We start from the raw sequence: 27940 nt of genomic DNA, 5'->3' as shown, positions 1-27940 counted from the left end.
AAACACAACAAACTAGACCCTGTATTAATAATGAACGCACCAGAAAGAAAAAGAGAGCGGCGAATAAAACCGGAGTCTGTTCTGCACACAGCCCTCCCCTCTCTGTCTTTTTGAAGAATTTAAGGTGGTGTCTCTGACTGGGAGGGATTATGACTATGGAATCTGCATTTGTCACACACAGCAGCTGCAACCTGGTTATTTCAGCACAGCGAGGGCAGAGTCCTCGAACGCGCACACACTCCCTCACGCTGAAAGAAGGGGGAAGGCTTGAGAATCAGAGACCAACTGAGCAGTCAGACAGTGCTGACTGGCTGCCTAGTTTGAGAGGACTAGCTGTTCTTCTGCTTTTCTTTCTTGCCAACCTAGCTCCTCTCCCTATATTTCTTTACTCCTGTTATTCTCTCTCTTCTGATCTGGACTGAGGAGCAGGGAGTGCTGGAAGACCCGGCAAAAGCAGTCAGCATTCAGCAGCAGCAGCACCGTTTCCTCTCTTTTGAGTCCTGCAGCAGAGTGAGCAGAAGGAGCCAATGGTCATGGTGAAGGAGAAAGGTAGTTGGCATGGGTGGGGAATTGGTCACAGTCTGGCTTTGCGATGAGAAAACCAGGCCGGTTTTGTCTGTTTGTGTGTGTGTGATTAATAAGAAAGTACTTTCTGTTTGCAGAGTGGGTGTGTGTGTACATGCGGGTAGGCTGCTGGAATTCGCGAGCATCAGTATACAAGTGGCTTTGAAACTAAATAAGAGTTGTGTTTGTTTTCAGGACTGGTTATTGTTGTAATTTGAGACCAGGATTATGACACCAGCTTTTGTGTGCGTGTAATTGGTCCCAAGTTAGAACTGAGGAAGCTTTTATCATAGACTACATTGATATAATTTTGCACGATTGATGCTTTCTGTATTTCTATTTAAATATGAATATTCTATGGCTTCATGTAAGCATGCATGTGATACGCTGTATGTACAATTGTATTGGTCTTTGATGTGTGACCATGCAGAAGTGTTCAGAAAAGAAACAGACCAACAGTATTAGTACCAAATGCCCCATCTCTGTCTTCACCAGCACCTCTTAGCTATCTTTCTTCCACCACATCCGATTTAGACACTGTTATCCTCTACAAGTAGAGGCACCTAAAATAGAAACAATGTCTGGCTATTGTTAAGCGCAGTGTCCATTTAAGAAGACAACTTCCAGGTGATAGTTTCCAACGAGAACATGCCTTAGAGCATTGAATAATTGAACAATGTTGAATTTTTTATAGAATTCTTAGTGATTTTCCGTGTAGGACAGATCATTTGAGATTTATTTCCGCAATACTGTGAAACAGCTGAATTCTAAACGAAGTAGATATAATAAAAAATCCAAATTCAACAATCATACAAATTTATATCATGTGCAAAAATACACTATATTGGGACACCACCAATTTTTGTGTTTCAGCCATAATAATTGCTAACGTGAAATAAATCATTATATAAAGGAAATTATATGCTTCCAACCTGGCAACAACAGTTTAGGGAAGGCCCTTTCCTGTTCCAGCACGAATATGCCCCTGTGCACAAAGCAAGGTCTATAAAGACTTAAAGAAAAGCTTGATCTAATAAACTCCAGTGGTTTTCATAGAGCCCTGACCTCAGTACCACTGACCAGCTTTGGAATGAACCGGAACATCAGTTGAGGCTGTCTTGACAAATGCTCTTTTGACTAAATGGGCACAAATTCCCACAGATATACTTTAAAGTCTTGTGAGAAGCCTTCTTTAACTTCTATAGCTAAAAATATCACATAGAGGTGAGTCGTTTTTAATGGGATGAAATGGGAATTTCAACAAGCTCATGGTCAGCTGTTCTTTTGGCCATATAGTGTATATAATACACAAACCTAGACTATAATTCAAAAACATACAAGGAGAACATGATTTAGGACTCATAATTGGTTAATCACTCACAGATTTTGGTTTGGGGATCATGATTCCTGAATCTTACCAATGGACCATGATTTAGAAACCATAGAAATTGAGATCATGATAAAAGAATCTGATTGTGGAAACGAAATACCTCGAAAACGAAATATGTTTTAGGAATCATACAAATTAATATTATTAATAATTATTATTCAGTGCTGTCAAGTCGATTCTGACTCCTGGCTATCGTATGGATAGTGTTTCTCCAGAACATCATGTTTCTGCTTGTTCTTCAGGCTTTTTAATGCTACGTTTATTATTCATCCAATGAAGGAACAAAATCATACACAAATAGACTGTAATTTAAGAATTGTGTAATTAAATGCATCTATAGATCATGACAAGGATTATACACATAGTTCATGACAAGTGCAAAATTATATATATATGTGTGTGTGTGTGTGTGTTTGTGAGTGTGTATATAAGAGAGAATAGACACAGTAATGTATTTAGCACATCACTGTATCCATGGCAACCAGGCAAAGAACGGTGTAATGCTGAGGCTATTCCATGTCTGAATCTTTACCCAAAACTACACACACAATAACTATAAATACACACGCACACACACACACACACACACACACACACACACACACTTAGAGATTATCCAACACATTGACGTGAATGCTCATACCAGTTATCTGTCGAACGTGCATGCATGTAATCAGAATGCTCACACACATTTATAATGCATAGGTTCACACTAATTGATTTAAATATGTTGCATTAAATTGATGCATGCACGCACCAGCATTAAGCATCAGTTACGAATAAGAGCCATGCTGCTGGTAACACGCAGTGCCTGAATTCCGGGGGTTTGAATCGCAGACTGGGTTCACAAATACAAAAACAGCATGTTGTCACATGGTGGGGACACATGTCAGTGCACCCGTAGTGGCACATAAAAAGCCTTCATTAATTTTTTTACACTGTTCTGCTTGATTGTTTTCACATAATCTGGACTCTTCCAAGTCAGTCATTCATCATGTTTTATTGTGTCAACTTTAAAGAAACGTTAAATGGTTCATTTTAGCTTCACCCTTGGCTTATGTGTGGTATGAATAGTGTATAATTGTATAATAATGAATAATGAATAATAATTCATAATAATGAATAGTGTATATTCTCTAATTTCCTTCGGGATCAATAAAGTATCTATCTATCTATCTATCTATCTATCTATCTATCTATCTATCTATCTATCTATCTATCTATCTATCTATCTATCTATCTATCTATCTATCTATCTATCTATCTATCTATCGTATAAAGAAACTGCGAAGAATCACTTTGTCACAACACACATTTAGGACATTAGACTTGCTATACTTTACTCATTTAAAAGGGTTGTTCTTGCAGTAATTCGAATAATTTAGCCCATATATTGTAAATAATAATTACACCTAGACTATTCAAAATAATACAAAGAGAACATGGTTTAGGACTCGGTTGGGTTTGAATCAGTTAATCATTCAAATGCAGATTTTGGTTTGGGAATCATGTTCATGATTCCTGAATCTTACCAATGGACCATGATTCACTCACTCACTCTTAACTGCTTATCCAATTAGGGTTGTTGGGTGGGCGCTGGAGCCTATCCCAGCTTTTCAATGGGTGCAAGGCACACACTAACACCCTGGACGGGGCGCCAGTCCATCGCAGGGCAGATACACATACACACACACTCACACACACACACCCATTTACCTATTAAACTATAGGGCAATTCAGTGTCTCCATTAACCTGATTGCATGTTTTTTGACTGTGGGAGGAAACCAGAGCTCCGGGAGGAAACCCACACAGACACGGGGAGAACATGCAAACTCCGCACAGAAAGGCTCGAACCCAGGACCTTTTTGCTGTGAGGCTACCCAGCCACCGTGCCGCCCGACCATGATTCAAACCATACTAATACAGACCATGATAACGGAATTTGATTGTGGAAACTAAAAATGATTCGGCAATCATACACATACCTCACGTTTCAGGAATCATACAAATTTTTACTGGAGTCTTGCTGCTAAATCCACTACCTCGAATTTGTTTACCCAAACCTAGCTGCTAAATACAAATCCACTACCTCAATCTGCCTATGCACCTTGCTTTTGTTCTTGCACCTTGTTTTGTTCTTGCACCTTATATTGTTTTTGCACCTTATATTGTCTTGTCATTGCACCTTGTCTTGTCATTGCACCTTGTCTATGCACCTTATGTATGGTTTTCTTTTGGTAACTTCCCCCATCCCCTCCCCCATTGTCTTTGCACTATTGTCTTTCGTTGTCTGCACTGGAGATGTAGCCTGACAGTGTTTCGTTATACTGTACAACCCTGTATTGTATAATGACAATAAAGTTGAATTGAATTGAATTGAAATGAACATTATTATTAATTGTTATTAAGTGCTGTCAAGTTGATTCTGACTCCTGGTGACCGTATGGATAGTGTTTAAAAGGGTTGTTCTTGCATGTTTCCTTAGGTCCTGATACCCAAGCCAAGCCTTAATCTGAGTTATGGACATTAGTCTAATCAGATCTAAAAATTTAGTTGTTTATATCTCTTAAATTCAGTGCGGTACGACCAGTATTTAACACTAATAGATTTAATCAGTCTAGCTGTTGAATATGTTTTGTTTGCTGTGAGTCCATTTTTATATGTAAGTGCGGGCTAGGCAGTGGGAACAACCTTTAGTCAGGTGAACTAATGCTGGATTCGACTTTGACCAAAAGCTGAGTTAGGCTTGTTTTAAAAAGAGGAAATGATCAATAAAAATGTCACCAAGGAGGAAAAAGGATTAGGTACGACTGAAAGGCCAGTTATTAATGTTAGCCTTGTTCGATTAGATTGTGTGCAGAAATAGAAGGGTTCAGTCTTTAAAGAGGAATGAACTGTGTTGATTTTATTTAACATGGACAGCTTCAGCTTCAAACGGATAATCAAAAATGTCTGATATAATATATAGAATAATTACCTCACTTAAAATCTGAGAGGAATTGTACTTCAATTAATAGTCAATGTAGTGAAAAAAAATGTTCTCAAACATGCAACAATTTTTGCCACCCTTAAAATGAATAATAAACTGATTCTTCTATGACAAATTTCAAAACCCAACCTTTTCTCCCAGGCCTTGTTAAAGCAAACGCAACCCTTATTATAGAAACTAAACCTGATTAGTTATAACTAATCTTATCCTATAGGTAAGACTATACAGTTGTTTCTATCAGTGTTTTTAACCTGTGGGCCTGGGCTCACCAGTGGGCTGAGGTGGTACTGCAGGAGGGCAGGTCAGTGTTTTAACCATGGCAACCCAATAACGTATATTAATATGTTAACAGAAACATGATGGCATGCTGCTTCTATTCATTTTTGTCACCATAATCAAGCCAGCTGTTGTTTATAAACCAGTGTACTTGTGTATTGAAGTATTTATATACAGAAAAATTCAACTGCAGTTTGTCTCTCACTTGTGAAAGTAACACAACGTGCTCGGGTGGTGAAATGGTAAAACATGCCAGCACACAAAATTTTTAATCTTAGCTCAGCTACAAGCAGGCTGGGTGCTTATATGTACAATGAGGGTGGAAATGCCAGAGGGGATTCCTCCTAACTGCTGCAATTACGACCCCTGCAGGCTGAACGATGGCACCTGCACAGAGACGGGGGATAATGGAGATCAGTGCACGATACTAAACTCCATGCTGGTGAAATACATGTTGGAGGGACGTGTATTAGTCACAGCTCTCCTTGGTCAGGAGTGGAGGTCAGCAGCAGTAAAGGTAGTGAAATGCAATGGGGTGATTGGATACGACTGGATTGAGAGGAAATGCATTAAAAATACAAGCCTCACAAGCCTCCATTCAAAACGTTCCATATGCATATTAGTAGAGCATAATAAACCTTTTGAGATTATTCACGTTCTACTTGACTGTAGCGTCTACACAATGATAAGCTCAAATAAATGCCATAACAGTTATTAACTTTGACACCTGTATGCCTTGAAGATTACTTTTATTTATTTTTTATTGTAGATGACAAATGAAATGACTTATTGTGGGCTGGAAGTGCAAATGTAAGTGACATGTTAGCATAAGCAAATGTCATTTTTATATTGATTCTCTATAACTCACTCATACAGTGCCTTGCAAAAGTATTCAGCCCCCTTGAACTTTTCAACCTTTTGCCACATTTCAGGCTTTAAACATAAAGATATGAAATTGTAATTTTTTGTGAAGAATCAATAACAAGTGCGACACAATTGTGAAGTGGAACGAAATTTATTGGATATTTTAAACTTTTTTTAGAAATAAAAACCTGAAAAGTGGGGCGTGCAATATTATTCAGCCCCCTTACTTTCAGTGCAGCAAACTCACTCCAGAAGTTCAGTGAGGATCTCTGAATGATCCAATGTTGACCTAAATGACTGATGGTGATAAATAGAATCCACCTGTGTGTAATCAAGTCTCCGTATAAATGCACCTGCTCTGTGATAGTCTCAGAGTTCTGTTTAAAGCGCAGAGAGCATCATGAAGACCAAGGAACACACCAGGCAGGTCCGAGATACTGTTGTGGAGAAGTTTAAAGCCGGATTTGGATACAAAAAGATTTCCCAAGCTTTAAACATCTCAAGGAGCACTGTGCAAGCGATCATATTGAAATGAAGGGAGTATCAGACCACTGCAAATCTACCAAGACCCGGCCGTCCCTCTAAACTTTCAGCTCAAACAAGGAGAAGACTGATCAGAGATGCAGCCAAGAGGCCCATGATCACTCTGAATGAACTGCAGAGATCTACAGCTGAGGTGGGAGAATCTGTCCATAGGACAACAATCAGTCGTACACTGCACAAATCTGGCCTTTATGGAAGAGTGGCAAGAAGAAAGCCATTTCTCAAAGATATCTATAAAAAGTCACCTGGGAGACACACCAAGCATGTGGAAGAAGGTGCTCTGGTCAGATGAAACCAAAATCGAACTTTTTGGCCACAACGCAAAACGTTATGTTTGGCATAAAAGCAACACAGCTCATCACCCTGAACACACCATCCCCACTGTCAAACATGGTGGTGGCAGCATCATGGTTTGGGCCTGCTTTTCTTCAGCAGGGACAGGGAAGATGGTTAAAATTGATGGGAAGATGGATGGAGCCAAATACAGGACCATTCTGGAAGAAAACCTGTTGCAGTCTGCAAAAGACCTGAGACTGGGACGGTGATTTATCTTCCAACAAGACAATGATCCAAAACATAAAGCAAAATCTACAATGGAATGGTTCACAAATAAACGTATCCAGGTGTTAGAATGGCCAAGTCAAAGTCCAGACCTGAATCCCATCGAGAATCTGTGGAAAGAGCTGAAAACTGCTGTTCACAAACGCTCTCCATCCAACCTCACTGAGCTCGAACTGTTTTGCAAGGAAGAATGGGCAAATATTTCAGTATCTCGATGTGCAAAACTAATAGAGTCATACCCCAAGCGACTTGCAGCTGTAATCGCAGCAAAAGGTGGCGCTACAAAGTATTAACGCAAGGGGGCTGAATAATATTGCACGCCCCACTTTTCAGTTTTTTATTTCTAAAAAAAGTTTAAAATATCCAATAAATTTCGTTCCACTTCACGATTGTGTCCCGCTTGTTGTTGATTCTTCACAGAAAATTACAATTTCATATCGTTATGTTTAAAGCCTGAAATGTGGCAAAAGGTTGAAAAGTTCAAGGGGGCTGAATACTTTTGCAAGGCACTGTATATGAACCCAAATCAGTCATGTGTGTGTGATTTTTTTTAATTACAATATTTTAGTTGTATCCAAAGTAAATGCAGCACATCTGTTAAAATGTAACAACACGCAGTGCTCGTTCTACCCAGCCTTTCCTAGCTGTAAACCTGACAGAATACTGCAGCCTCACTTTCACATTACATTACACAAGTTTCCCGCACCGTATTGTCGTGACATTAAATCTGGTCACCATGGCAACAGCTTTCTCCAGCGGTGAATTCTGGTCAGAGAGAAATCCTGCACTTCCGTTCAAGCTGCAGGAGAATTCCTGAAAATACATGGCCCATACGTAGCCCAGTCTCAGCGAGGAAGGCCGGCAGACACTTAATTGACTCTATGGTGTGTTTTACAAGCATGGGAAAGGCTGGCGGAGCTTTTAAAACACTGAGTCGTTTGGTTGGTGGAAAGGCTCCAGGGCAGCGTGGTTGTATAACCCTCGCTAGTTGATAAGAAGCAGAGAGCTGTGGTTGAGTGGACTCTTAATATGACACATTCTTTCCTTCAGTAATCTCACACAGACCTTTCGAGTAGTTTTCGATTAGATTTGAGAGGTGCACGACTATCACCTGCATGCTGATAAGATGGCTTGAACATGCATACTTTTTAGCCCCCTTTCGTGCTGTTCAGGACTCTCCCAGGACCACCACAGAGTAGGTATTATTTAGGTGGTGGATCATTCTCAGCACTGCAGTTACAATGACATGGTGGTGGTGTGTTAGTCTGTGTTGTGCTTATACATTTACATTATATTTTAAGCATTTAGCAGACGCCTTTATCCAAAGTGACTTACATTACAGTTACAGCATATAGTCTGAGCAATTGAGGGTTAAGGGCCTTGCTCAAGGGCCCAAAAGGAGCAACCTGGCAGTGGTGGGGCTTGAACCAGCGACCCTCTGATCACTGGTCCAGTACCTTAACCACTAGGCTACAGTTGGCCTTATCCACTCATACCAGCACAACACACCACCACCATGCCAGTGTCACTGTAGTGCTGAGAATGAGCCACCACCTAAATAATACCTACTCTGTAGTGGTCCTGTGGGGGTCCTGACCATTGAAGAACAGCATGAAAGGGGGCTAACAAAGCATGCAGAGAAACAGATGGACTACAGTCAGTAATTGTAGAACTACAAAGTGCTTCTATATGGTAAGTGGAGCTGATAAAATGGACAGTGAGTGTAGAAACAAGGAGGTGGTTTTAATGTTATGGCTGATCAGTGTATATATATTCAGTATCTTTAAACACTAAATATAATGTGTCTAAACATCCCAATGTCATTCTGTCTTCCCCAGCAGCTAACTGCCAATAAAAATACTAGCTGGTATAGCTAGGAGGTATGAGTGGAATTTAGTATCAGTGTCTTAATTTGGGCGGCTCGGTGGCTCATTGGGTAGCACTGCCGCCACACAGCAAGAAGGTTCTGCATTCGATTCCCAGGTTTAGCTGTCTAGGTCCTTGCTGGGTGGAGCTTGCAGGTTCTCCCCATGTCCTTGTGTTTATTGGGGGTATTAAAAAATACAATGAAAAAATAGGGATGGGGACGGGGGTTGCTGAATAGTTGCTGAACTAAAATTTGTTCAAAGAGAGAGCAAGTTTCCCTTCCCTTTATCTAAACTCTCATAATAACTCTTCACCCAGTATAGCTAAAGGTGTGGTCTGCGCTCATACATTATGTTAAACAGAATTACATTTGGGTTCCAGCAACATACTTCCTTCATACATTCTAAACTTTATATAATGTGTTTGTAAGTTAGTACTGACATGGGGAAACGAACACAGATATAATGGTTGTTACAGCATTAATGTAATGTGGATTGACTTGGATTGATTTCTGTGCAGCATTTAATGCTAAGTTCACACTACATGACTTGCCAGGTGTTCAGATTGCTGTACAGTTCACACTACACAACCAGATCTCTTGTAATCAGGAGTCTTTTAAGTCATTGTGGTTTTCACACTACATGACTGATTGGCGATAGGGGGTCACACACTACACAATCACCAGGAGAACTCTGTCTTGACGAGTCTGTCTGGTCTCCTAAACTTTGTTTTGTCATGAAAACACAACGCAAAAAGTGACCAGGGGTATAACAATACCATGTCCAGAAATGCACGCCAGGAAAAACCGAGCGATTCAAGTTGTTTGTGTGAAGAAATGAATCTGGGTGAAGGAGTGGATTTGGCTATGTGGCCAGCAGGGATCATCTGTTCGGCAGAGAGTTGGAAGTCAAATAAATATTTTTTGCAATGCAACGTTGGTATTATGGTTTGGCGTGGACGATAAGTCACAAATACTGTAAAGCTTGTGTGTGCCTATGTATTCTGATAGAAACTATACTATGCACCTGTTCCATACATTTACACTTCTCCCCCGGGTTTCTCTTCTGTATCTTGCGTTCACAACAATCACAACCTAAACACAACCCCTTTCACACTACATGATTTTGAGTGGCCAGATATTCGGATCAAGTCGTTGAGCAGTTCACACATAGCGATTGAGAGCCGATTTTTGGTCGGTTTTCCAACCCTGTTTTGCCTCCTCTAGCGCCAACCTGTCAGAGACCGAAAATCAGGGCAAAAATCATGTAGTGTGAACAAGGCATAATACAACCTGGAGAAACAGCTTACATGATGAATTCAATGTACTACCATTATCAAAATACTAATTTAAGAAAAATCCTTAAAAAAAATGAAGCCGCTCAGGTGGCGCAGCGGTAAAAAAGTACGCTAGCACACCAGAGTTGGGGTTTCGAATACATCGTATCGAATCTCAGCTCTGCCTTCCGACTGGGCTGGGTGGCATGGACAACGATTGGCTGTTGTTAATAGGGGTAAAAAAGTCAGATCACAGGTCCTCATAACTGATGCAGCTGCGGCCCCTGCTGGCTGACTGATGGCGCCTGCACAGGGCTGAGGAATAATGCCGATGGGGGTGTGGCCCTCCATACACAGTGCCCGTCAGTGTATGAACTCGACTCGTGCAGGTGAAAAATGCAGTCTGTACTGACTGTTCAGTATAGAGGACGCAATCAGGGTAATTGGACACGACTATATATATATATATACAGTGTATCACAAAAGTGAGTACACCCCTCACATTTCTGCAAATATTTCATTATATCTTTTCATGGGACAACACTATAGACATGAAACTTGGATATAACTTAGAGTAGTCAGTGTACAGCTTGTATAGCAGTGTAGATTTACTGTCTTCTGAAAATAACTCAACACACAGCCATTAATGTCTAAATAGCTGCAACATAAGTGAGTACACCCCACAGTGAACATGTCCAAATTGTGCCCAAATGTGTCGTTGTCCCTCCCTGGTGTCATGTGTCAAGGTCCCAGGTGTAAATGGGGAGCAGGGCTGTTAAATTTGGTGTTTTGGGTACAATTCTCTCATACTGGCCACTGGATATTCAACATGGCACCTCATGGCAAAGAACTCTCTGAGGATGTGAGAAATAGAATTGTTGCTCTCCACAAAGATGGCCTGGGCTATAAGAAGATTGCTAACACCCTGAAACTGAGCTACAGCATGGTGGCCAAGGTCATACAGCGGTTTTCCAGGACAGGTTCCACTCGGAACAGGCTTCACCAGGGTCGACCAAAGAAGTCGAGTCCACGTGTTCGGCGTCATATCCAGAGGTTGGCTTTAAAAAATAGACACATGAGTGCTGCCAGCATTGCTGCAGAGGTTGAAGACGTGGGAGGTCAGCCTGTCAGTGCTCAGACCATACACCGCACACTGCATCAACTCGGTCTGCATGGTCGTCATCCCAGAAGGAAGCTGACGCACAAGAAAGCCCGCAAACAGTTTGCTGAAGACAAGCAGTCCAAGAACATGGATTACTGGAATGCCCTGTGGTCTGACGAGACCAAGATAAACTTGTTTGGCTCAGATGGTGTCCAGCATGTGTGGCGGCGCCCTGGTGAGAAGTACCAAGACAACTGTATCTTGCCTACAGTCAAGCATGGTGGTGGTAGCATCATGGTCTTGGGCTGCATGAGTGTTGCTGGCACTGGGGAGCTGCGGTTCATTGAGGGAAACATGAATTCCAACATGTACTGTGACATTCTGAAACAGAGCATGATCCCCTCCCTTCGAAAACTGGGCCTCATGGCAGTTTTCCAACAGGATAACGACCCCAAACACAACCTCCAAGATGACAACTGCCTTGCTGAGGAAGCTGAAGGTAAAGGTGATGGACTAAACCCAATTGAGCACCTGTGGCGCATCCTCAAGTGGAAGGTGGAGGAGTTCAAGGTGTCTAACATCCACCAGCTCCGTGATGTCATCATGGAGGAGTGGAAGAGGATTCCAGTAGCAACCTGTGCAGCTCTGGTGAATTCCATGCCCAGGAGGGTTAAGGCAGTGATAATAATGGTGGTCACACAAAATATTGACACTTTGGGCACAATTTGGACATGTTCACTGTGGGGTGTACTCACTTATGTTGCAGCTATTTAGACATTAATGGCTGTGTGTTGAGTTATTTTCAGAAGACAGTAAATCTACACTGCTATACAAGCTGTACACTGACTACTCTAACTTATATCCAAGTTTCATGTCTATAGTGTTGTCCCATGAACAGATATAATGAAATATTTGCAGAAATGTGAGGGGTGTACTCACTTTCGTGATACACTGTATATATATATATATATATATATATATATATATGTATATACTGTATATATATGAGTAATATTTTTTTAGTACAGCTTTGGAGACTTGTAGGCTCTACAGCAAGATGCACTGCAGCTTTTGTGCTAGCTTGTGGTGTCCCAGCTTCTTACTGAATCACTTTTTTTCTCTGGTCTGTAGTAAATGAGGCGTACTGAATCATAAATGTAAGGAACATAAAGAAAACCTCCATGAGGTTCATACAGACATGCAGAAGCTAGGAATGAAGTATATAAAGACTACATATTCTCCAATATGACCTTGAATTGATACATTAAGAAGAGAAACTGGTAAGCCTCAGATTCAGCCAGTAAAAAACCGCCTTCTAATTTTATGTGCCCTCCGCTATCGGCTCCCATATTCTCCGCAGGCCATGCAATTACCTAGATTTAACACCTCTGCTTGCTTGTGTGGTATTGTGTGTGTGTTAGAGGAAATACAGATGCTGTGGGTATCTGTTAGCAATCAAGAAGAGTTACAGTGACTGTATAAAGTGTGTGTGGGAACTCTTGTGTGTCTTGGCACAACCAGTTACGATCGTCCGCACTTATGCAAGCACGTAAAAACAACATGACGTTTGTAACAAGTGGTTTTGATTTATAAACAATAAATCAGTGTGTGTAGAGAGTTCATGGGTGAGAGGTTGAGTGGGTTGGTAAGTGCGTGGTTTGTACTTTTCCATATGCTTCAAATAACCAGAACATTTTAGCATTCCCTCTCACCCCGAACAGGACCAAAGCAGATGGTGAAAATAAATGATGAATGATTATTGTTGTGCTATTGACCACAACAAATATACTAAGTTTAGTTTACTGGACAAATGGTCACCATGGTTTCTAGAAATGTACATTACTGCTGATTTGAACGACTACCCATGTTAATTTTTTCCCTCTTCCTTCTCTCCTGATTTTAGCGTAACCAATTAGTCTGCTTGGGATTCCGATCACGTCCAGGGTGGGTATATTTGCCTGCCCTATGCTCCCTGTGCGCAGTTCTTTTTCACCCATACTTTGTTGGATTTGCACGTGGGGCAGGATATCGCACAAGGAGAGTCATGCACCAATCAGGCTGCTAATCAGAGTCCTTACACAGTGTTGGAGACCCCACCCACTTATCTTTTTTAATTATTAAAAAAAAAAAATTCCCAATTTTCCTCCCAATCTAGTCGTATCCAATTACCCGATTGCATTACGCTTCCTCTCTACTGATGTTGATTTTTACCCTGGTTGAGGAGAGCCGAGACACGCCTCCTCCGACACATATGCAGTAGCCGACTGCATTTTTTCACCTGCTCAAGGTGAGTTCTTATGCGGATCAGCTTTGTGTACGGAGAGCCACACCCTGATCCTCATCATCCTTCATCTCTGTGCAGGTGCCATCAATCAGCCAGCAGAGGTCATAATTGCATCAGTTATGAGTTCCCTTCCGGCACCTCATAGAACAACAGCCAATCGTTGTTCATGTAGGCGCCCAGCCTACCGGATGGCAGATATGAGTTTCGAACCGACAAGTTCGAAATGTCAGCTCTGGTGTGCTAGTGTGCCCCACCCTCTTATTTGTCCAGTCTTTTCCACACAACAGACTGGTGGCCAGTTGTGTCTGCTGCAGGCACTGCCAGTTGTCCCTCCTAGGGGGTGTCCAGTTGACCAGTAGCAGATCTGTTGAGGTTGTTCAAACTTGGGGAGTTCAGAATCCCAGTGCTGGGGTGCTAGCACGCTGTGCCACCTGGGTGCCCTCATGTTCATTTTTTAAAGGCATCATGTCTACCAGTAATGTAGATCAACAGGAGCATGATTGGTTAACACAGATCTACTGTTTTCCTTTGAGCAGTACTTGTTTTTCATGGTAAGCTGGTTCACTTTCTCTCATTTTGTTCTCTTGCACACGTCACAGCGGTCAAATGACCACTTTCTAGTGTTAAAGCTCACTGCTGATTTTGTTTCTCCATGCTTTTTTACAGTTGCCCATCCTCAGGAAGCCCAGCGTCCCCCAGAAAAGCTGGTCATTCAGTGTTACAAGTGTGGGGAGCCATGCAAGGGAGAGGTGCTACGTGTACAGAACAAACACTTTCATATTAAGTGCTTCACCTGCAAAGGTAAGAACATGTTTCCACATCTGCTCTGGTCTGGAAAGGTTTTATAGTGAGGTAGCAACCTCCACTAGAAAAGGAATGATCTATTACTTTATTACTTGGGCTGCATTTAATAGTGCCAAAACTGCTTTAGTTTGGCATATATTTTTTGTAAAAAGAGCTGTGATATTTATCTTGATGCCACACATTTTCTTGATCACATCAAGGATGTAGCCATGAACTAAACACTGAAAAGTAGAGCAGCAGAGGTCGTAAATGCACCAGTCTGACAGAGAGAGACCCATATCCAGCTTAGTCCCGCTCATCTGAACAACAGGCCAATCGTTATTCATGTGGCCGCTCAGCCTCAGCCGGCAAGGCAGAGCCGAGATTCGATACGATGTATTCGAGATCCCAGCTCTGGTTCCAGCCTCACTCACTTTCCTAACCGCTTATCCAATTACGGTTGTAGGGGTGTGCTGGAGCCTATCCTAGCTTTTCAATGGGCGCAGGGCACACAGTAACACCCTGGACGGGGCGCCAGTCCACTGCAGGGCAGACACACATACACACACACATATACACACACCCATCACATATAGGGCAATTCAGTGTCTCCAATTAACCTGACTGCATGTTTTTGGACTGTGGGAGGAAACCGGAGCTCCCGGAGGAAACCCATGCAGACACGGGGAGAACCTGCAAACTCCGCACAGAAAGGACCTGGACCGTCCCGCCTGGGGATCGAACTTCTTGCTGTGAGGTGACAGTGCTACCCACCGAGCCACCGTGCCGCCCATTTTTATTCAATTATTAATTAATTTTGAAGTTGTGTTTTCTATCTGAATAGGAATAGTAAATGTAAATGAAACACCCAAATGTACGATTCAATGTTGCTAAAAGATTAAAATTAATTTAAAAAGCTGGATCAATAAAGATTTTTTAGATTAAAGTTGGATTAATAAAAGGCAGGATTAAATAGGAGGTAACATATTCATTATTTATTTAGGGCAGTGATTAAGGTACTGGACTAGTTAAGCTCAGTGGTTAAGGTACTGGACTAGTAAACAGAAGGTTGCCGGTTCAAGCCCCGCCACCACCAAGTTGCCACTGTTGGGTCCCTGAGCAAGGCCCTTAACCCTCAGTTGCTCATTGTGTTCAGCTCATTGTGTAAGTCGCTGTGGATAAAAGCGTCTGCTAAATGCTGAAAATGTAAATGTAAATTTCATTTTGTAAGTTTTTCATTAGTCAGAGCTTTAAATGAAAGAAAAAATCTGAGGGCTTTTAAGTTCAGCTGTATGGGTTTCAAAACTTAATTAACTGGTGAATCGAGTGCTTCTCTTTGTACTTTAAACCTACATGAACCTTCTTGCAGCCGGGGCAGTTTCATTAGGCTGGCCACTCACACAAACCACAAACTCACATTCCTAAGCGCTCTGGCTAAAACCATTCATTTTTCTTGTAGTCAATGATCTGTTATTATCGAAGGGGAAATAATTTATCATTTGACTCTCAGTAAGTCAAATCTATTTTAAAGAACTTTGTTTTAATTAATTACAGATATCATCAGTAAGTCGATGATGCTCATATTTGTTTTGTGATTTAAATCTCTGACCAGACTGTTCATTCATTTAGCGGCTACTTGGACCAATGTTCATCTTTATATTTGCACTTTAGTAGATTGACACCCTGCGCCATGGAGTGTATAAGAGATTTATTCCTGATGGCGATTTGCCAGGCACAAACAGCAGCTTTGTATTATGCTCCGGGAATAAGCAAGAGAGCACATTTACAATGCTAGATTCAGCTTGAGAAATGCACAATTACTTAAGTCATAACAATTGCAGAATCCCTATTCTAGTTTTAACCTTTATTCTTAAAATAACATTTTACTCCTGCCCATAGAAATCTCTATATTTTACTGAAAGACAGTCTATAAATAGCTACAGGGAGGACACTCTTCCCCAGACATCATTTGTGTTATTGATCGGTATGGGCCAGCAGCAAGGGTCTATAGATAAATACGTAAGGTAGTTTCCCCCACGGGCAAAAAGCATTTCCATCTAGCGCTGCTGGCCATAACATAGGAAAAGTTTAAACATTAAAACTTAAAGTAGTGCAGCAGGTAGTTTGGCATGTTTCCCGCCAAGGTACTTTAGTTTCCTTTCCAGAACACACTAGTAGGTGAATAACCATGTCCACTTTGCCCCAAGGTGTGTGAGTTACTGTGATGCTCTGTGATAAAGTAAGTCAATATCAGGGGGGTGTTCTTGTTTTGTGATTAGTGCTTATCCGGCTAGCTTTGGACGTACTAAGACACTGACCCAGATAAAATGATTGCTTCTTGATGTTAAAAGAATAAACAAATGAATATACATTGATTACTTAATGATAAATCACTGTTTTTAACTTCTAGATTGATGGGCTAACCAAAATTATGAGGGATCTTCAAAAAGTTTCTGCACTTTTATATTTTCGTTGGAAACGGTGAGGGCGAGAGGAGTAATAATTGGTTGTGTCTGAGTGAGAGCTTATAGTCCGGATTTAGCGCCATCTGATTTCCACCTTTTTGGATGCTCAAAGAAGCTTTAAGGGGAAGAAGATTTTCATGTGATAGAGATGTAAAAGCAGCAGTGCATCAGTGGCTACACGCTCAACCAAAAAAAATTTTTGCTGATGGCATGCATAAGGAGAAATACATAGGAAGGTGACAATATAGAAAAGTGTAATTAAATTTGTTTTAAAACAGCTTTGATATTTTTTATATTTTAAGGAACGCTTTTTCATTTAGTTTTCCTTAATTTCCTCAGTAGGCCATATATTTCAATAACCAATAACACTTGTGTTAAGTACAGCAAGGAGGCAGGTTGTGTCTGGAATTCTTTTACATCTCAGCATTTATAGCTGGTATTCCATGGCAAATGTGTTAGTTGGTACATATTGGAAAATGTATCATTAGCCTTTTTTTTGTATGTGCAGACAAAATGTAAATATTATCGCTGCATTAATTATTGCTAGAGGTGCGCTGATTATAATTGTATTTAATATTATAATATATAATTTAAGTTTGTTTTATAAGCTAGTTATTGTAAGGTATTTAATATGGCACACTTTAGCATATTTCCAGTATTTAATTAATATATTTAATTTAATAGATCATTATTTATTATTTATTTATTTATGTTTTTAAGTGGTCATTTGTCTCTTACTTATTAATCTGAAAATGCTTACCAAATACAAAAAATGCATAATGTGGTTTATAAAATCACAACAAAGCTTAGCCAAAAATAAAGTTAAAATAGTGGTGCAAGATTGGAATCGGCTATTATTTGGCTCCAAATCAAGCTCCAAAATATGTTATGTTACCATATGGAAAGGCAGACCATGCCAAAACCAGTTTACTAGAGAATGTTTTTAATCTGTAAATTCTGAAAGCGTAAAGTACCAGTTGTTTTTGTTGTTTAATTAATTACATAACTTATTAGTCTATTTATTAATTTATTTGCTTAACCATTAATTAATTTATTCCGTTGTTTTTTTAAGTAACTGCTTCATTCAGCTCAGGTTTGCATGGCAACACATCAGGGCAGTTAGCAGTTAGAGTAGTTAACCACATACTAACAAGTGTTGGGTAAAGGGAAGGAACATATAAAGAAAATTCACACAAACTTATGGATACATGCAGAATTAATAACAGATATTAACCATAGGTAAAGATTTTATGCCTTTTTATTTGATCTAGTTTTTGATTAGTAAAGAATCACAACCTGTTTCATACTGGTTAGGGCCTTGGTGGGTCCAGGCAGGACCCTTTGGCAAAGTGTTTTCATGTTTTCTGATCAGTTACACATTACCATAAATGTCTTGTAATGTGTAGTATGTCAGAATTGTGCAAGAGGTTACTCATAGTACATTTCTTGGAACGTAATCTTTCTGGCTAGCTATATAATAGCAACTGATAACTCTGCTCCTGGAAAGCAGAATGCACAAGATTGCATAAGGCGTAAAGTAACAGTCTGTGAATACCTGGCTGTATTGAGTGTAGTATAGTATAAACTGCCAGCGGATGAGATGTGGCACTGTTTGGCTTGACTGTGTGTAGGACCAGAGCCAGTGAGCTGTGCTTCACTTTGCTGACCCATTAGCTGCAGTAGATTAGTTAAAGTAAACCTACATTGTGTGCCTGTGAGCATGTGTATTATCCATCTTCTTCTGTACTCTCCTTTACTATCTCATCCACTTTATATTCTTGTCTACATCCTCTTTAGTGTCCTATCTGTCTTTTATAGTCTTTCCCGGCTCAGCTCGGTGAATGCTGTGTCAGACAGAGAGACTCTGCACTATTTTCAGCTCAGGCTTCAGGAGCCAATAAAGCAATGTGCAACTGGAAATAGCTTTGCTGAAAGAGTATAGATGGGAAAGGTCTACACACTATGAATGTGTCTGTGTGTGTGCGTGTGTGTGTGGGTCTTTTTACACTATGTATAGACTGTGATGCTATGCCAGGAATTACAGCCATTCAGCAGCTGTGGAGTTATATTAATGAGAAGTGGCAAGCCCCTCACTGGTGGTGGGTTACAAGCCTTTAGATGTTATTCCAATATGTCATTGGCATAGCTTTCCCAAAGGATGAGGTCACTTTAAGATCAAGTATAGGGAGAGGTCAGTTAAATACCAGGACAGAGTCTCATCATTTGTTAAAAACTATTTAATTTCCTGACTAAACAGTCAGTATAATCTTACTGTGTTCTAAGCTTGCATATTAATCTGGATAGTGAAAATCATGTGTCAATAGACACACAAGGAACACTATCAGATGTGTCATACACACTGCATAACTTAAGGTTCCTGGGCAGCCCATTTATATAATAGTCACAACACGCTTAGAGTTTAGACCTAAAAGGTTGACAGGTTTTTCCTGTGTAGATTGCTCAGGTTTTAAGTTACACACTCTCCCATTTAAAACAGGTGAAGAAAATATAGACTGCTAAAGCATACCACACTAAATTAATAAAAATATGAAATATATCCAGAACTGGGTTTGATTCTTGCCTCTGCTCACTCTCAGTAAGAAGTCTGCATTCAGGTTCCTTCCAGTACTTATTTGTTCACTTCTACCGAACAAAACAGAAGGTGGTTTGGCCACTTGAAATTACCCTCAGCTGTAACTAAATGTCCTGCAATAAAATAACACCCTGTTCAGGGTGTATTCCTGTCCAGGGATTCATCCTGTCCACTTTGAAGCGCTTATGTTACAGTTTAATAAAAGTAAACCTTTTTTCTATAAATATCAATCAATAAATTAATCAATAAATCTTGATTTTCTATCAAATACTACATGACAACATAAAAGCACCAATGCTCTAAAGCTTTTATATTTTAATATAATGATAATAATATAAACTATTGTTAAATAGTTCCAATTTATTTGCAGATTTCGTGATTACATTTAAATTGTATATGTTTAAATAATGTAAAGAATATAACATAACCTGCTTTTATTTATTTAAGTATTAATCCATTTTTATCATACTACTTTATACTGATACGAGTTCCATTAATTCTGGATCATATTTAGAAAACACTGGTTGCAGGGCAGAAATACATTATGGATAGGGTTCTGATCCAAAATATGGCTACCAAAAAACTATGAAACTGATACACATGTTGTCATTAACAGTGTCCTCAAATAACAAGTGTGAAATAATAAGTGTAACTTGTAACACAACCTGAGAAACAATCCATTTGTACAGAAGCGATTTGAAAATAGAATATAAAATGTAAAAAATATAATATGTGTTTTTAATACAAATCTCTGTATATTTACAACCGGCTCTAATGATCATTTTACAGCTTGGTTAGTTTTTCAGATTTACTCTTAATAGCAGTATCACTGTGCATTTACAGCTTGGAGACAGCAAACATAAGGTCATTTAAATCACTGAAATGTAAACATACCGTTAATGAACTGCCTGTTGAGCTGGTTCAAGGACTTGGGTTGAATTTTTGATCTTTTAGTACAATTGTATACTTATCAAACTGTTGAATTGTTAAATAAGAATGCAAAAATGTAAACACCTTTTTACATTCATTAAAATATACTGCTTCATTTACGTGAATCACATGATCTGAAACTAACCAAATTGTAACTAAACCTCTAGAGACTCTATTTTTAATAGAATAAGCCAATTATCTTTACTATTGCCATAAATTACACTTTAAGTTTCAGTTATTTGAATTCAGTTTTCATAGCACATAATGCTTGTACATATTTTTTATATACGAAAGACTGGGTGAGTGGCGGAAACCATTTATTCGCAAAACATACTTCATACGTGTAAGATGATTTACAGGACAGTCACAACCTGTTCGCCATAATGTTCAACACACAAAAACCAGCGAGCAACAGTACCATTTAAAGCCCGGACACACATTTTGCGGGGAACAGATCCATTAGTGTTAACATCACTTTGACACACCAGGTATTAAAATTATTTAAACTAAAAAGCACTTGAATGATTAGCAGTATCATATAATCATGTACATTTTGTCATTTGTGTATATACATGATATTTAAGTATTTGGACACCTGACCGTGAGATTGTTGGACATCCCATTTTAAAAATAAATGGTCTTAAAAGAGACTGACCTCTAAGTGATCCTTTAAGCTATTTTCAAAAAGCTGGGCACTGATGTTGGTCAGTAAAGCGTCAATTGATGTTCCAGTTTATTCCGAAACTGTTTAGTGGGGCTGAGGTCAGGGCTCTGTGCAGACCACTGGAGTTTCTTTAAACTGAGCTTTTATTCATGTCTTTATAGACCAGGCATCATGCACTGGGGCAGTCTGTATCTGCAAAGTTGGAAGCATATAATTACCTTAAGATAATTGATTCATTACACCTGTTAGCAACTGCTGTGGCTGAAACACACAAATTCCGGACAAGCACAGTCCGTCTTGTGTAGGTTTGCTATTTGAGGTACATTGGTAAGATTTGGCAGGACGTTTCACAGTAGGAGGAGTGATGATGGAAATTGCCGTTCCTAAACGACTGGTGGTTACACATGCATTCTTTACTAAAATAGTTGAGTAGATTTTCCTGGCAGCTGTCACTGTCATGGCACACATGAGCAGTACTCCTCCCATTCCACAGATCTCTTTCCAAATGTACACACACACACACACACACACACACACACACACACAGCTTTAGTGATACGACATTCAATTAAAAGTTACACCCAAATGCATGTAGGAATGTGCTATATCTCAGTCACATTAGGAACCAATCTCCAAGATTGGACTCTTGTAAAAACTGTTATGCTCAGACTATAACCATAGTCAAAATAACTCATTTACCACTCCTACCACAAACTCAGCATTATATCACCAAGCTACCATGGAAGCATGGGACAAATACAACTGTGGTCAACATTTGTGACCTCTGCTGCAGCACTTGCCCCTGCCGAATGCCTCTAATGCAGTGGCATGGAAGGGTCACCCTGAGCTTGTTCTCCAATAAAAGCTCCCAGGGTTTCCCAAGCCTTGAATAGACGTCCTTCCAGATTACCCTAAACCTCTGACTAAAGATTAACTATTCATGGAACCTTCAGGAACTCAACATAGACATTGGATTTTCTTTAACTAGAGCTACAGACAAGTGCATTGTAAGGTAATTGCCAGCTTAAAGATGATCATTTGTCTGAGACATTTGCTGTCTTTGGACTGTAAACACTTAATCCCTAATGGTCACTTTAACATGTCAGTTCATTTATTACTGGTCAAAACTGGTAGAATGTTTCCAATTAAGAATGTCCCAACTTTTTGTTTCTCTCTTTTCCCTCTTCATTTACACTGTATATGTACTGTATATACACTTAGTAGTTTTATGAATATTCATATGTATGCTTTCTTTAGGTTATTAAAAGGCGCTCTATAAATGAAATGTATAATTTAATTGTTTTTACAATTTTGTATACATGCATTTGAGCAAAGAAGGGTTGTAAATACATGGCCAATTAACAGAGAGATTTTTCCCAACTTTTTTTTAATTAAATAACTAATTAACTAATTAATGTCAATATTTCAGTCAAAGCATCGCAGCATCACTCACACAGCTATGCAATGCTAAGATTATGGGGTTATTTTTTTGTGCTTTCAGCTTAATTATGTACAAACTCCATTTCTGGAAAAGTTGGGACACATTGTAGAATGTGATAATAAAAAAGCACAATAATTTGTGATCCTATTTCTCAATGATCAACTTATCACAGGGTGGTGAGCACCTTGCAACATTTATATTTTAGGCATTTAGCAGACGCCTTTATCCAAAGCGACTTACATTACATTTACAGTATACACTTTGAGCAATCGAGGGTTAAGGGCCCAACACCAGCAACCTTCTGATAACTAGTATAGTACCTTAACCACTAGGCTACGGTTTGCCCTACAACAGATAAACCAGGTGTAACCCCGGCACCTCTGATATTCATGTTAGTATACTAAATCTTTTCATAATAGTATGTGATGGATCAGGATATGGTAAAAGAATCAGATTATTTGCAACCTGTCATTAAGAAGTGTTCTTATTTAACAGGTCAATTAAATTTGGCACTGAGTGGTGAATCACGCCTCATCTTGTGGAATGTTTACAAAACTCGAGTATTCTATAAATGTTTTACACTTATTTTGAGTGTGTTGCAGGCAACAAATGTAAAATTTGTTTATATTAAAAATAGTCAAGTTGGTCAGTGAAAACATTGTAAATCTTTCATTTATACTTTTTCTTGGTTGATTAAATCACACCTACTTGTGCTTACTGCATTTTACAAAATATGCCAGCTTTTTCCTGGAAACGTGGTTTGTAGTTTGTTTCTTAAAAATAATTAAAGTCTTTCAGTAACCACAGTTTTAGAACATATTACAGAAAAGGTCACATTCATTCTTTTTAAACTTTTCCAATCATCTCCCTCGTTCTATGTCAGCTTGATTACAATTACAATCACTAAATCCTTTCATGATTGGTAAGTAGTACGAAAAGGAATTTAATCATGGTCTTCTTCAGCTGATTCTGTAGAAGGAAATTTTCTCTACTGATAATTCTAATTGTATTAGAGGAAGAGCTTTCCAGTCTGCTGTTTGGTCATGCCAAAATCGATTGGTGCCAGAGATCATTTCTTTACAGGTTGGATTTGGCCTGTTAGCTGTTAACTTGATGCACTGATGGAATCACCCCTCCTAGTTATTATATTTAGGTCTTTCAAATACACCAATTCATCCATTAGATAAAGTCAGAATTAAAACCACTTTTACTGGCTGAGTACACAGTCAATACAAATAATCTGCTTTGGTATTTTTGGTGCAAACATATAGGGAGTATAGTAGAGCAGACAACAGTAGACAAGGTGTAACCTCTATATACACAAACATTTAATTTTAAATAATGTAGAGTAAAAACCAGTTGTGTTCATTGGCTGTGCAAGGGAGCACAATATAATGTTCACAATAGATGTTCATGAAGTTATGAGATGTGCAAATATGCAGGGCAGCTGTAAAAATGTGCAAATATAGATCAAGATGCAACCGAAACTTTAAGAAAAGCTTTAAAAAATTAGCAATTAGAACTGGTTGATACTCAAAGCAACTCTTGGACAGAAGCTGTTTGTAACGGTAGTACTTGTTCTGAGTGATACAAAATGCTTTCCAGAGCGAGGTCCTTGGAACATGGAGATATTTTTGTGTGCACTTTTGCTACATCTTTTTATCTGTCCTGAACAGATTGGAGTTGGGGGGCTGGATTCAGTTATTTTTTGAGACTTGTGGATGATGTGTTGCAGTTTGCTCTTTGCCTAAGCAGAAGCAGTCTCAAATCACTGTTTTTGCAGATGTCAGAATGGATTCACTGATTGAATTATATGCTTCCAACTTTGTGGCAACAGCTTGGGAAGAACCCTACATATTCCAGTAAGACTGAAATTTTGGTATGGAAGAATTCCAGTGGCCTGCATATAGCACTGACCTCAACCACACTTACCAAGGGGGACAAATACATATTAATGCCCATGGTTTAGGGATGGTATGTCGGACAAAGCTGTTGGTCAGGTGCCTACACACATGTAGATATACACCGATTAGGCATAACATTAAAACCACCTTCTTGTTTCTACATTCACTGTCTATTTTATCAGCCCCACTTACCATATAGAAGCACTTAGTTCTACAGTTCTACAATTACTGACTGTAGTCCATCTGTTTCTCTGCATGCTTTGTTAGCCCCCTTTCATGCTGTTCTTCAATGGTCAGGACCCCCACAGGACCACCACAGAGCAGGTATTATTTGGGTGGTGGGTCATTCTCAGCACTGCAGTGACACTGACATGGTGGTGGTGTGTTAGTGTGTGTTGTGCTGGTATGAGTGGATCAGACACAGCAGCGCTGCTGGAGTTTTTAAACACCTCACTGTCACTGCTGGACTGAGAATAGTCCACCAACCAAAAATATCCAGCCAACAGCTCCCCGTGAGCAGCATCCTGTGACCACTGATGAAGGTCTAGAAGATGACCAACTCAAACAGCAGCAATGGATGAGTGATCGTCTCTGACTTTACATCTACAAGGTGAACCAACTAGGTAGGAGTGTCTAATAGAGTGGACAGTGAGTGGACCCCAGCAGCGCTGCTGTGTCTGATCCACTCATACCAGAACAACACACACTAACACACCCTAACCATGTCATTGTCACCTAAATAATACCTGCTTTGTGGTGGTCCTGTGGGGGTCCTGACCATTGAAGAACAGGGTGAAAGCAGGCTAAAAAAGTATGTAGAGAAACAGATGGACTACAGTTAGTAATTGTAGAACTACAAAGTGCTTCTATATGGTAAGTGGACTTAATAAAATGGACAGTGAGTGTAGAAACAAGGAGGTGGTCATAATGTTATACCAGATCAGTGTAAATAGTATATATTTCAGCCTGTCATACTACAATTTACAGCTTAGCTGTAAGAATATCTCACTTAATGGATATTTGGCATGAGTTTCATACAGTGGACAGAAAGCAAGAAGCTTTGCTATTATGCTAACAATCTCACACCACTTCTCTGAGTCATTAAGGCTAATCAAGTTCGACAGGCATATCACACTGTTGCATTGCATTGCGGTGATGTCTTGTTGCTAGCTTGCTTATCTGTAATGAAAGGGCATTGAAATCCCAGACACATGCCAAGAGCTCTCATGTTAAGGGTCTCTTATAGGCATCATTTTGTCCACTTCACTGCTTGATCACAAAGAATGGAAGAAGTGCAGTGACTAAACAGCTACAATAGTAAACTCAAACTTGAGTGGGAATTGAATTTCTCAGCGTGCAGTTTAAGTAATTGTGCAGATTCATAGTGATCATAATGCCATGCAGGGGATCATTAGTAACGAAACTTGCGCCCATGTGTTCTTACGTAAGCCGTGCGTTCTGGGTGTAGGTGTAGTCTATAACGTACATAGAGATCTGGCAGCGGTGGTGCCACAAAGCCGTTCTTGGAAAAAACAATTAAATATTGATGACATTTCTAAAAGCTCGCATAACTTAATAATACAGCAAATGAACAGGAGGAGGCACATCATTGCACACACTGCATGCAGGGATGTGGGAGAGGACACAGTGGGACAGTGGAATTTTAATCTGCTCTACAACTATTCAGTTGTACTAGCTGTACTCCCTCACCACTAATGACTCATTCACTTCAGTCTGAATGAAGTGCTTTAAATTTAGACGTGCTTTAAATTTGTTAATCGAGATGACAGATCGAACTGTGCCTAAAGTACGAGAGGATGAGTGGCGTACAGTTCCACCTACGTCAGCAGTCCACATGTTGCTTTAGACACGGTCTCTGTAATTACTGTTGCTTTTGTTAAACTCTAGACATGTTTTTCATTGTAGGAAATTGATTGACGAGAAACCACCACCAGATTTCTTATTCTTAATATTTTAGGAACATGTGACTATATTATATAATTAAGTACTATTAGGTTGCATCTGACATTTGGTGACCATATGGATAGTGTCTATCAAGAACATTCCGTCTTCTGTTTGGGTCTTTAGGCTTCGTAATGGCTCATTTACTGTCCTAATTGTATCCATCCGTCCATCTCGTCCTCTTCCCTTTTATTCTTAACTCCTCCAAGCAGAATTGTCATAAAGGTTCTTCTATGTAGGTCAGATCAACAAAAGTGTTTTGGCATCTGTTTATTGGCTAGTAATGACCTGTTCATGGACTACTCAAGTTTGAAATTTAACCCTTATCTTATGCATTTTATGGCAGGACCCCCACAGGACCACCACAGAGCAGGTATTATTAGGTGGTGGATCATTCTCAGCACTGCAGTGACACTGACTTGGTGGTGGTGTGTCAGTGTGTGTTGTGCTGGTATGAGTGGATCAGACACAGCAGCGCTTCTGGAGTTTTTAAATACTGTGTCCACTCACTGTCCACTCTATTAGACACTCCTACCTAGTTGGTCCACCTTGTAGATGCTAAGTCAGAGATGATCGCTCATCTATTGCTGCTGTTTGAGTTGGTCATCTTCTAGACCTTCATCAGTGGTCACAGGACGCTGCCTATGGGGTGCTGTTGGCTGGAAATTTTTGGTTGGTGGACTATTCTCAGTCCAGCAGTGACAGTGAGGTGTTTAAAAACTCCATCAGCGCTGCTGTGTCTGATCCACTCATACCAGCACAACACACACTAACACACCACCACCATGTCAGTGTCACTGCAGTGTTGAGAATGATCCACCACCTAAATAATACCTACTCTGTAGTGGTCTTGGGAGAGTCCTGACCATTGAAGAACAGCATGAAGGGGGGGATAACAAAGCATGCAGAGGAACAGATGGACTAAAGTCAGTAATTGTAGAACTACAAAGTGCTTCTATATGATAAGTGGAGCTGATAAAATGGATAGGGGGTCACACATTACATTATCTATCACCAGGAGGAATCACAGGCGAGTCTATTTGGTCTTCCAAACTACGTTTTGTCACGAAAACACAAGCGAGAAGTGACGAGGGGTTTAATGATACCACGTCCAAAAATGCACGTCAACAATAAGCGAGCGATCAAAGTTATTTGTGCGCTGATGTGCAGCGTAAAAGCAAGTAGGAAAAATAAATGAATCCAAGTGAATTTGGCTAAACGACCAGCAGGGATCGTCTGTTCTGTAGTGAGTTCGAGGTTAATAAATAGTTTTTGCAATGCAGCGTGGGTATTATGATTTGGCGTGGACGATAAGATAATAAATACTGTAAAGCTTGTGTGTGTGCTGATGTATTCTGATAGAAACTATATTATGCCCCTGTCCCACGTTTCTCCACTCCTCCCCCGGGTTTCCCCTCACACTGTATATTGTGTTCTCATTGGCTGTTCGACACCGCACTCATTGCTAGTCGGCCGACTCATA

At 39.9% G+C, this 27940-nt stretch overlaps 1 protein-coding gene across 1 annotated transcript in view; it reads left to right on the top strand.

Moving 5' to 3' along the window:
* The first annotated feature begins 270 nt into the window (after nt 1-270).
* The window catches only part of ablim1b (actin binding LIM protein 1b), an 83246-nt gene continuing 55576 nt past the window's right edge, over nt 271-27940 (top strand). The window contains exons 1-2 of the mRNA XM_063003953.1: nt 271-549; nt 14382-14516. Coding sequence (XP_062860023.1) covers nt 528-549; nt 14382-14516 — 157 coding nt within the window. The 5' untranslated portion in view covers nt 271-527. The remainder of the gene's footprint in view (nt 550-14381; nt 14517-27940) is intronic.

The sequence above is a fragment of the Trichomycterus rosablanca genome, chromosome 10 (assembly GCF_030014385.1).
Source record: "Trichomycterus rosablanca isolate fTriRos1 chromosome 10, fTriRos1.hap1, whole genome shotgun sequence".
Taxonomy (NCBI): Eukaryota; Metazoa; Chordata; class Actinopteri; order Siluriformes; family Trichomycteridae; genus Trichomycterus; species Trichomycterus rosablanca.
The sequence above is the reverse complement of the archived record's forward strand: the minus strand, read 5'-3'. Positions and strand labels throughout refer to the sequence as shown.